General features: G+C 47.3%; 1 protein-coding gene across 1 annotated transcript in view; it reads right to left on the reverse strand.

Annotated features, from left to right (window-relative positions):
* Positions 1 to 3,272: 3,272 nt before the first annotated feature.
* The window catches only part of ARHGEF26 (Rho guanine nucleotide exchange factor 26), a 195,230-nt gene continuing 186,018 nt past the window's right edge, over positions 3,273 to 12,484 (reverse strand). The window contains exons 12-14 of the mRNA XM_038749398.1: positions 8,463 to 8,530; positions 5,526 to 5,630; positions 3,273 to 4,170 (exon numbers count right to left, since the gene is read on the reverse strand). Of these exons, the coding sequence (XP_038605326.1) occupies positions 4,028 to 4,170; positions 5,526 to 5,630; positions 8,463 to 8,530 (316 nt within the window). The 3' untranslated portion in view covers positions 3,273 to 4,027. The remainder of the gene's footprint in view (positions 4,171 to 5,525; positions 5,631 to 8,462; positions 8,531 to 12,484) is intronic.

Here is a 12,484-nt window from a genome sequence, read left to right on the forward strand (position 1 = left end):
TAACACAGATGAGGAAGCTGAGGTCCAGAGAAGTTAAGTGACTTGGCCACAGTCATAGCAGGCAAGTGATAGTGCTGGAATTAGAACCCGGATCCTCTGATTCCTAGGCCGGTCCTCTTTCCACTAGGCTACACTCCCATAGCAAGCCCCAGCCCTAAAACGGCTTGGTTCAGAACAGGTGCTCAGCAGACAGAATTATCACATCTGCATTCCAGGCCCCTTAGATAATGACCGCAACATCACAAAACCCACAAAGCCAATTCTATCCCAACAAGGCCTCTTGCAAAGAAAATCATGCTAAAAGGAGAGCTTTGTATATTCAGGACGTGAAAGCAAATGTTTAATATTGCTCTTTTCATTTCATTGTTCCCCACTGGATTTGTTTATTGACAAACACCAAAAACGCATAGGGATCTTGTACAGCAGGTGAGAAATGAACACAACAAAAGTCCGGCTCATGTTCTATGAAGAGGATTTTACAGTTCCGTCTATTGATCCATAAAGGCGTCATAGAGTGCTTTAGCGCATCTTTGATGAAACTTGTCTACCCACTTTCAAAGGGAGGGCATCAAAGCGTAACTGAATGAGTCACAACTTACCTCCTCTCAGGGGCAGTTTTTCCTTGCTCCCCGGAACGGGGGGAATATAGCCGTGACTCCTTTCTGGGGCAAATTTAGACCCAATATGAATGCACAGATTTGGGGGCTTCATCTTTGTTTCAGCAGGTCATCGCTACCACATTGGGTGATAAAGTCAGAGTGGTTCAAGCCTGAGGTGGAGCAGACAGAGCCCGGTGCTACCTGGTACCTGATCCAAGCTCAGCCAATTTGGATGATAGCCCGAACTCCTGTAAGTCAAGCAGATCAGAGGCTGCCTGCATGTTTGGGTCTGGGTTATGATTGATGATGATGATGATGGGTTGGCAGTTCCCCAGGAGACCGAGAAGGGGGTCACACCGAGCGAACTCCCCGCAGCCTATGTGGGGCGGTGGTCTTAAGAGACACCGAGAGACCATAAGCGACCTCAAATGTGAACGGATGGGAGCTCCCTTCCACCCCAGTTAGTCTTCTAATAAACCATCTGGCTCACAGCACACCACCCATGCTAGGCTGTACGTCAATGTCACTGGCAAGTTTGCCCTCTTCAGTAGAAGTGGGCTTAGCTAAAAAAAAAAAAAAAAAAAACACAAAAAATCAACTTGTTAGCAAAAATGGACAGTCGTGTTATGGAAAGAGTCCTCTGCCTGCAGGTGGATTTAGAAAGAAAAGCCTAGAAAGAAAGAAAAAAATTAGAAAGAAAAATCTGTCTGCCCCTTTGGGAAACTGACCTGGCCTGGGAGACTGCAGCTTCTGCCTGGAGGAAGCACGGATCGGGTCTGGCGGCCTTGCACGTGACAGTGGATTTTGTTTTGCTTCTGTACAACTGGGTGGGGAGTTCAGAAAACATGTTTGAAATACACAGAGTCCATCTCATTGCTAGCTAGGTATAAAAAGATACACAGTAGCACTTTAAAACTATACAGCATTCGTAGCTTGATGTATATACATTAAGTTATGGTATTACGCACCTGCCAGTACAACAATGCACCTTTGTTAGAATTAGCAGTACTTCAGACTGTTAAAAAGGACTGTTTTTCACCATCTATGAATTTTCATTACCACAAGTCTACATATAAATTAATTCACAGGATTCACATTACCGCTTTCTAGCTTCCGTCGTTTGGCTGGCTTGTCCTAATCTCGTTATGAAGCTGAGAACTTCAATCCCGTTTATCAACAGTGCGGCTGAAATATATTAGTCGGCAACCTCTCCTCCACAAATACGGCGACCTCATTTTCAGCCAGAGGCCTTCTCCCACTCCGCTGACCGCTGGGCCGATCTGGTGCGCGGTGATTTATAGCGCTCCCAGAATTTTCTGACTCAACCTCATTTGCTGAGAAATTTCAGTTTGGCTAATGAGGCAGGAACGGGGCCTGGAGGCCCTCCTGCTGAGCCTCCCGCCGCTTCTGGCCAGTACGGCCTCTGGTCACTGATCAGCAGCGCTGAACCACCGAGAGAGGCAAGGCACAAGTGTGGCTGGGTTGGTTGTGAGCAGGGAATGTGTCTATTTATTGTTGTATTATACTCTCCCAGGCGCTTAGTACCAGTGCTCTGCACACATTAAGCACTCAATAAGACAATGAATGAATGGGAGCTTAGCCAGAAGACTGGCCACCCCCCTCCTGAGTAGCATGGGAGAAGAAAAATAAAATTCCTCCCTGTCCCCTAAACAGCTTCCATCCCTGGTATCATAAGACTGACTGAATGAATGGGAGCTTAGCCAGAAGACTGGTCACCCCCCTCCAGAGTAGCATGGGAGAAGAAAAATAAAATTCCTCCCTGTCCCCTAAACAGCTTCCATCCCTGGCATCATGAGGTTCCAGGAAAAATAAACCCCAAAGTGTTTTTAACTGACTTCCCGTTTCCCTCTGAAACTTCCATTAGGCAGGGGTAGTTCTTGGGCAGGAACGCTTCTGACTTCCAAATTCAACCAGCCGAGCTCTTTGTGCCCGTGGAACTGAGCCCTGTTTGGGACAAGGACTGTGTTCAACCTGATTTCCTTGTGTTCACCCCACCGCCGAGAGCAGTTCCTGGCTGGCCCATAGTAAGTGCTTAACAAATACACAATTATTTATACGTTAATACGTCAATGTAAGGCTTGGGCATTCCACATCTCCAACAGGATCCTTTGGGTCCCGATTGCTTTTAGACTGTGAGCCCACTGTTGGGTAGGGACTGTCTCTATATGTTGCCAATTTGTACTTCCCAAGCATTTAGTACAGTGCTCTGCACATAGTAAGTGCTCAATAAATACGATTGATGATGATTGCCCTTCCCTGGTTCCTGCAGGGGGAGGATTTTCATCATGAGGGGATGTTGACAAAATGAGCAAACCCTTTAATTGGGAGGCTCAAACTTGTCCCCTCGATACCCTCTTTGCGGGGGCGGGGGGTGGATGTGGAGCCAATTTCTGCGGAGCAAGGAGACACAGACTGGGATGCAGAACCCCATCTAACTGGCTACTCACTAGAGAAGCAACGTGGCTCAGTGGGAAAGAGCCCGGGCTTTGGAGTCAGAGGTCATGGGTTCAAATCCCAGCTCTGCCAATTAGCTGTGTGACTTTGGGCAAGTCACTTAACTTCTCTGTGCCTCAGTTACCTCATCTGTAAAATGAGGAGTAAGACTGTGAGCCCCCCCGTGGGGCAACCTGATCACCTTGTAACCTCCCCAGCTCTTAGACCAGTGCTTTGCACATAGTAAGCACTTAATAAATGCCATCATTATTATTATTATTATTACCATCAATTGTGCTCAATGCACAGCGCTGAGTCTTATTCAGAGATAAATCCAGCCCTGCTCAGAAGGATGCCAGGAACCCAACATCCTAGAAACTCCTTCTGCACTTTTCCTCTTGGGCAAATCCCCGACACTTCATCCCTTCTCCCATCTGGCCGTCCCCTGGACCGCCTCTGCTTTACCTTGAGATTCGGCAGGATTAAAATCATGTTTTAATCAAAGTTAAAATGTCCACCTGCGGCCTCCCTGATGCAGAGGCCGGATCAGAGGGCAGGGAGGGCACAACAGAAGCGGGAAGGTTGGCTGACGCTCCCTGGTAGGACATGGCTCAGGCAGGAGAGAGGCTGAAGAGGAGAGAAGGAAAGAGAGTAGCCAGGCGTTTGCTGTCGTTTGTAGGCATAACGTGCTGCCCAAGGACAGCACGCGTTCCCCCAGTGTACACCATGTGTGCACAGGGGACATCGCGTGCACTGCCTTACCCTGGGCTACACACACCCCGCTAGTCTCCTGAGAGAACACAGCAGCTTTTTACAGAAAACGGACTTCTGTTTTATTGTCGGTCAATAAAATAGGCCGAATTTTAAGAAGCCAAGAATCAGTCCCGGCCACAGCCCAACCCAGCCCGACACTGGGCTGCGGTGTAGATGTCACTGGCGAGGTTGGGGCGTTAAGAGGGGAGAGCCCGAGGGGGCTACACGTTGGTTTCGAGTCCGAGCAACCGTCCCATCCGCTCCATGTTCTTGTCTATGGTGGCGCGGCAGGTGATCTCCTTGGCGCATTCTGTGGGAAACCAGCCCCGCTCTCCATCTCGCAGCCGCTCCCCTTCATACCAGCCTGGGAGGGAAAGGAAGCAGAGCAACGTCATGCCCGCCCACGTGCCCTCCGTGAGTTCCAGCGCAGTGTGCGGGGAAGGAGACATGCCCGTTGGCCCACCCCCAGCCCCCCACCCCGAGACTCGACTATTCCCAAGCTCCCTCTGGGCCAAGGGTAAGGAGCAGGTAATAATAATAATTATGGTATTTGTTAAACACTTCCTATGTGCCCGGCACTGTACTAAGCACTGGGGTGGTTACGAGCAAACGGGGTTGGACGCAGTCCCTGCCCCACATGGGGCTCACAGTCTCAATCCTCATTTTACAGATGAGGAAACTGAGGCACAGAGAGGAGTGAAGTGACTTGCCAAAGGTCACACAGCAGACAAGTGGCAGAGCCGGGATTAGAATCCATGCCCTTCTGACTCATCATCATCATCATCAATCGTATTTATTGAGCGCTTACTGTGTGCAGAGCACTGTACTAAGCGCTTGGGAAGTACAAGTTGGCAACATATAGAGACAGTCCCTACCCAACAGTGGGCTCACAGTCTAAAAGGGGGAGACAGAGAACAAAACCAAACATACTAACAAAATAAAATAAATAGAATAGATATGTACAAGTAAAATAAATAAATAAATAAATAGAGTAACAAATATGTACAAACATATATACATATATACAGGTACTCCCAAGCCTGTGCTCTACCCACGACACAATCAAGGGACCATCTCTACATGTTGCCGACTTGTACTTCCCAAGCGCTTAGTACAGTGCTCTGCACACAGTAAGCGCTCAATAAATACGACTGAATGAATCAGCTCTGCCCTAATCTTTGCAGGGCACAGGTCCTAAACCGTCAGCTCCTGGTTGGCAGGGACGGCGCCTACCAACTATGTTGTAGTGTACTTTCCCAAGTACTTAGTACAGTGTTCTCCACACAGTTGACACTTAATAAATCTACTGACTGTTAATACATCTACTGACTGAGACGGGCAGCCCATATGAGGAACACAGACAGCCTCTGGGTTCAAAAACGCGTCCACCAGCCGGACATCGAGTTTCTACCCGAAACAATCTACCCACCCTCGGCTGGACACACTCCAAAAGCAATTACTTAGCAATCAGCATCATCATCAATCGTATTTATTGAGCGCTTACTATGTGCAGAGCACTGTACTAAGCGCTTGGGAAGTACAAATTGGCAACACAATCAGCAGGGCCAATCATGACCATGAGCAGACCGGTTTTGAGCTCCAAGCTGCGATTTGCGAGGCCCATATTATGAGAGCAGCGAGCAGGAGACCTCCTCCTCCTCCTCCTTGTACTGCCTGGCCGGCTGGGGACCTGGGCCGCTACCGAGAACGCTCACTCACCGTCGCTTACTCGCTGATAAACGAGTACCACGTCAGCCATCTGGAGAGACAGCTCGTCTGGCTGTTTGGCAGTGTATGTTCTGATGATTTCCACCTGAGTCAACGCTGAGGAGGAAAAGGAACACACCACTTCAAGGAGCAGCAGAGGACGGAAGAGTTATTTATATTTTTAGGAAATCAACACTGTCACCCTCACATCTTTGGCGGATTTCAGGGCCTACGTATCGGAAGAGTTATTTATAGTTTTAGAAGATCAACACTGTCATTCTCACATCTTTGGCAGTTACATATACATATATGTATATATGTCTAATAATAATAATAATAATGTTGGCATTTGTTAAGCGCTTACTATGTGCGAAGCACTGTTCTAAGCACTTGGGGGGATACAAAGTGATCAGGTTGTCCCACGTGGGGCTCACAGTCTTAATCCCCATTTTACAGATGAGGACACTGAGGCTCAGAGAAGTTAAGTGACTTGCCCAAGGTCACACAGCAGACATGTGGCAGAGCCGGGATTCGAACCCATGACCTCTGACTCCAAAGCCCGTGCTCTTTCTACTGAGCCACGCTGCTTCTCTACATATACATATACATATATGTCTACATACAGCAAACTCTGTGAACAAGACTCGGGAGATCCTCAGGAGAGCATTTGTCAACTTGAAAATTTGTCATAATGAAAACGGTTTGACTAATACGTGGTATAGGTTGAGCACTTACTGTGTGCAGAGCCCTGTACCTTTAAGCACTTGGGGGAGTGCAACAATAGAATTGGTAGATACAATCCCTGTCCTCAAGGAGCTTACAGTCTAGAGGGGAGATAGGCATTAAAATACATTACAGGGAGGGGAAGTGACAGGCTAAAAGGATACACACATAAGTGCTGTGAGGCTAAGGGTTGGGTGGATATCACACAGATCCATGAGCAAAGGGAATGTAGAACATCATCATTTGGAAGTGTTTCTAACAATGGTGAAGCTAGGCTGGGTGTGACACATGAAGAGAATGTAACAACAGGATAAAACAACTGCCGTACGGGGAGCTGAAACGGGGAAATTAAAGGCAAGGAGGGCAGAGGAAGCGTTCTAAGGATACGGCAAAACAAAGCCACAGACTCCGCTGCACCCCGGCTGAAAACCGGCAGTCAATTGTGGAGGACAGACGTTGACCCCCTAGCCATTTTTTGCACCTCTCCCGAGACTTTGCAACACTAAGTCGATGACACAGCAGCTAGGCTAGTGAAATCACCGGAGGATTGGCTCTTTCCCAGCCAAAGCTCTGTAGGGAACGAAAGACGGGGAGGTAAAAGAGAAAAGAGCCCAGGTGCTGCCAACATTAAGCACAACAACCCAAGGGATGGACAGCCTTCTTGGGTGCTGCGGCTGTGGGTCTTGCGTTGGCTTCTACGGTCACACGTGAACTCAGAGGTGAAGTTCTTGCAGACCAAGGATATCTACATAGAACAATGGATGGCTTGTCTTTGTGGTATTTCTTAACACGGGAGTTATTAACTCTACAGTGAAAAATGCTGGGCAAGGAGCCAGTTTTCCCCAAGTGCAGCAAACCTGTTTGTGAGTAGCAAAACCACAATGAACCACAACCCCTTCTAGACTGTGAGCCCACTGCTGGGTAGGGACCGTCTCCATATGTTGCCAACTTGTACTTCCCAAGCGCTTAGTACAGTGCTCTGCACCCAGTAAGCACTCAATAAATACAATTGATTGATTGATTGAGAGATACGAAACTCAGACTGGACTTCTAAAAAGTCTTAGAAAATGCTTTTTAAACCCACTTCTGGAAACAGATGAAACTACATCAGAAGCTCACTGAGGAGGCTTCCTAAATACGAGGATTTCGTCTCCAATCTGAGTTGTGGATCCATTCAGACCCTTCCCTTCAAAAGGATGCTCATGTTACAAAATGAAGTTACACAAGGTCGGACTGTGATTGACATCACGTATCTACTCCATCACTTAGTACACGATTTGGCACAGAGCAAGCCCTTAGCAGATAACACAATATTATGAATTTCCCAAACTATATCGCAGATCCAGGATACTCAGTTCCCTGCTAGTGTTCCATAGGAACAAGGGCATGTCCTAAAAACTCTGCTACCCATTCGGGATTCTTGGGAGACGTACAGGCTCACAGTCAGTGAATTAGAGAGGCATCCAGCCACAGCACTGTAGCCATGCAATCCTGAAGAATCCAATTCACCGCCACAGTTTCCATTTTTAATCAATCAATGGCATTTATTGTACTTTATGATACTTACTGTGCTCAGCACACAGTACTAAGCGCTTGGGAGAGTCCAATACAGCAGGGTAAACAAAAACCATGGCCTCAGGGAGCTTACGACCGATCAATGGTATTTATTGAGGGCTTACTGTGTGCAGAGCACAGTACTAAGCGCTTGAGAGAGTCCAATATGACAGAGTAGGCAAAAACTGTGGCCTCAGGGAGCTTATGACCAATCAATGGTATTTACTGAGGGCTTACTGTGTGCAGAGCACTGTACTAAGCGCTTGGGAGAGTCCAATATGACAGAGTAAGCAAACGAAAACCCTGGCCTCAAGGATCTTATGATAAACCATGGTTTTTACTGAGGGTTTTCTGTGTGCAGAGCATTGTACTAAGCACTTGGGAGAGTCACATTCAACAGAGAAAGTAGGCATTATCTCTGCCTGCAAGGAGTTTATAATCTAGTGGGGAGCTAATGTTTGTCTAATGGGTGGAAGAAATGAACTTGAAGGATACTGAATGAATGAAGAGTTTGGGTATTGAGAAAATGGGGCATGCACCAGGACCAAGGTAATGAAAATGAGTTAAGGATAAAAGATCACGCATTTTAAAATGAAGCGTCTTTGCCGGGGAAATCGCACAAGCCGTTAACGAAGCGATGTTTCAGCGGTCCTGGAAAGTTCTTGTACTCACTTGTTCGGTCTGTGTCCTGTCTGTCACTGCTCTGCCCCAGGGCAGTTATCCAGCGGGCACGTTCATTCCTGGAAGCCAAAAGGGAGATTTCGAAAATGACCTGTGACCCTTGGACTATGGGCTAGAAACTCTGGCTCATTAAACAAAAAAAAGAGGTACGTCATTGCTGCTAAACACTGTTTTCCCCGGCAGCTGAAAACCTTCATAGTCCTCCCCTCCCCACGTCTCATTCAGCCCACCTGGTACTTTTCAGGCTGGTAGGCCCCAGGGTAGGCACTGATCTTCGAAGTCCAAATACAATGAGGAGCCCTGAATGATCCTACAATTTCTACAGTCCTCCCTCCCACCATCACCCCAATCCATCCCTGGCTTCCCCCTCACGTCCCCACAACTCTCCACAATCCTCAGATAATAATAATAATAATAATAATAATAATAATAATGGCATTTATTAAGCGCTTACTATGTGCAAAGCACTGTTCTAAGCGCTCGTTCTCGCCTGTCCCGCCATCGACCCCCAGCCCACGTCATCCCCCGGGCCTGGAATGCCCTCCCTCTGCCCATCCACCAAGCTAGCTCTCTTCCTCCCTCCAAGGCCCTACTGAGAGCTCACCTCCTCCAGGAGGCCTTCCCAGACTGAGCCCCTTCCTTCCTTTCCCCCTCGTCCCCCTCTCCATCCCCCCCATCTTACCTCCTTCCCTTCCCCACAGCACCTGTATATATGTATATATGTTTGTACATATTTATTACTCTATTTATTTATTTATTTTACTTGTACATATCTATTCTATTTATTTTATTTTGTTAGTATGTTTCGTTTTGTTCTCTGTCTCCCCCTTTTAGACTGTGAGCCCACTGTTGGGTAGGGACTGTCTCTATATGTTGCCAACTTGTACTTCCCAAGCGCTTAGTACAGTGCTCTGCACACAGTAAGCACTCAATAAATACAATTGATTGATTGATTGATTGATTGATTGGGGAGGTTACAAGGTGATCAGGTTGTCCCACGGGGGGCTCACAGTCTTACTCCCCATTTTACAGATGAGGTAACTGAGGCACAGAGAAGTTAAGTGACTTGCCCAAAGTCACACAGCTGACATTTGGCGGAGCCAGGGTATGTACCCATGACCTCTGACTCCAAAGCCCGTGCTCTTTCCACTGAGCCACGCTGCTTCTCAGATCACCCCCACCAATTGTCATCATGGTATTTTTGGTTCCCATTTTGTTTAAAGCACCGTATGAGCTCCTGAAAGGGAAAGATAATACAAGCTTCCTGCCCGGAAGGACCTTACAGTCCGAAGTCCTATCTATATCTCCCTGTTCCCAACTGTTTTTTATTCCTCTGCTCCTTGCCCCGAGAGGGTAGGAAGAAGGGCACTGAGCTTCTCCCCTGCGGAGAACACGAACACCAAACCCTCCTCCCCCAATATATCCCGGGGGTGAGTGAGGGGACGGCAACTGAGGCACAGGAGTTAAGTGACTTGTCCAAGTTCACACAGCAGACAACTGGTGGAGCACCTGACAGTACCTGAACAGCAGCTTGACCTGAAAGGAAGCTGATGAAACACAAACATCGCTTGCCCATCTTTCCTCTCTCTGGAAAACAGAACTTTATATCTTTCCACCCAAACCCTGGCCTTTCCCTGGCTTTTCCATCACTGTAGACAGGACCACCATCCTTCCTGTCTCACAAGCTCATAACCTTGGCATCATCCGTGACTGCTGTCTCTCATTCAACCCACATATTCAGACAACCTCTAAATTATGTTGGTAAAACCTACACAACATCACTAAAATCCATCCCGACCTCTCCATCCAAACTGCTACCACATTAATCCAATGTACTTATCCCATCTCATGTACTGGATAGAACCCAGGCCTGGGAATCAGAAGACATGGCTCCACCGCTTGTAGGCCATGTGGCCTTGGAAAAGTCACTTCACTTCTCTGTGCCTCCGTTCCCTCATCTGCAAAATGGGCATTGAGACTGTGAGCCCCATGGGGGATAGGAACTGTGTGCAACCTGATTTCCTTGTCTCCATCCCAGCCTGGCACAGAGTAAGCGCTTAAAAAATACCACAATTATTATTATTATTATTCCGAATTGATTACTGTTTCAGTCTCCTAGATGATCTCCCTGCCTCATGTCTCTCGTCACTCCAGTCCATACTTCACTCTCCTGCCCGGATCATTTTTCTACAAAAAATGTTCAGTCCATGTTTCCCAACTCCTCAAGAACTGCCTAGCTTCTGAGAAGTGAACTTTTATTCCTCCATTCATTCAATCGTATTTATTGAGTGCTTACTGTGTGCAGAGCACTGTACTAAGCGCTTGGGAAGTACAAGTTGGCAACATATAGAGACGGTCCCTACCCAACAACGGGCTCACAGTCTAGAAGGGGGAGACAGACAACAAAACACGTGGACAGGTGTCAAGTCATCGGAATAAATAGAAGTAAAGCTAGATGCACATCATTAACAAAATAAATAGGATAGTAAATATGTACAAGTAAAATAAACAGAGTAATAAATCTGTACAGCTAGACTGCAAGCTGCTTCTGCGTAGGGAATGTGTTTACCAACTCTGTTCTGTATATATATATATAATTTTATGATATTTATTAAGCACTTATTATGTGCTAGGCACTGTACTAAATGCTGGGGTAGACTCAAACTAATCAGGTTGGACACGGTCCCTGTCCTATCTGCTATTAAGCAATCTCTACGCATAGGAAGGGGACTTCTCCTGACTTTTTCTTTTTAAATGGTATTTGTTAAGGGCTTATTATGTGCCAGGTACTGTACTAAGCACTGGGGCAGAACAAGCTAATCAGGTTGGACACAGTCTATGCCCCATGTGGTGCTCATAGTCTCAACCCCCATTTTACAGAAGAGGTAACTAAGATACAGAGAAATTAAGTGACTTGTCCAAGGTCACGCAGCATTATGTGTTAGTGAAGCAGCGTGGCTCAGTGGAAAAAGCATGGGCTTTGGAGTCAGAGGTCATAGGTTCAAATCCCGGCTCCACCACTTGTCAGCTGTGTGACTTTGGGCAAGTCACTTAACTCCTCTGGACCTCAGTTCCCTCATCTGTAAAATGGGGATGAAGACTGTGAGCCCCACGTGGGACAACCTGATCACCTTGTAAATTCCCCAGCGCTTAGAACAGTGCTCTGCACATAGTAAGTGCTTAATAAATGCCATTATTATTATTATTATTATAGTCTCCTTAGACTTTAGTACAGTGCTCTGCGCCATTCATTCATTCAATCGTATTTACTGAGCACTTACAGTGTGCAGAACACTAAGTGTTCAATAGATGCCATTGATTGATAGGCTATCAACATGTAGCGATGTGGCTTCCTTGATGACCAAGGGGCGGTCGTCACCTCCTCCATCCTCAACTGCGCCGGCTGAGGAGAAACACCAAGGGAACAGGGGGGTTCATGCCGCCTTAATAATAATAATAATAATAATGATGGCATTTATTAAGCGCTTACTATGTGCAAAGCACTGTTCTAAGCACCAGGGAAGTTACAAGGCGATCAGGTTGTCCCTCAGGGGGCTCACAGTCTTAATTCCCATTTTACAGATGAGGTAACTGAGGCACAGAGAAATTAAGTGACTTGCCCAAAGTCACACAGCTGACAATTGGCAGAGGCGGGATTTGAACCCATGACCTCTGACTCCAAAGCCCGGGCTCTTTCCACTGAGCCACGCTGCTTCTCTAGGGCCCCTTCCGCACGGGCCCTTCCTCCACCAGTGAGGCAGCCTGCTACCGGAGCCCCAGGCGGACTGGGAGGACGCTAGCGATCAGCCGGTTATTTGCTGCTGCGTCGGCAGGAGTTTATCACTTTCATCACTGTTTTCCATTCTCTCTTTTGCAATAGTTCACACAACAAAACTAGAACTGCAACCTGATAGAACGGATAGAACTGAGAAGCAGCGTGGCTCAATGGCAAGAGCCCGGGCTTTGGGGTCAGAGGTCATGGGTTCAAATCCCGGCCCCGCTGTCAGCTGTGT

The sequence above is a fragment of the Tachyglossus aculeatus genome, chromosome 1 (genome assembly GCF_015852505.1).
Source record: "Tachyglossus aculeatus isolate mTacAcu1 chromosome 1, mTacAcu1.pri, whole genome shotgun sequence".
NCBI classification, from domain to species: domain Eukaryota; kingdom Metazoa; phylum Chordata; class Mammalia; order Monotremata; family Tachyglossidae; genus Tachyglossus; species Tachyglossus aculeatus.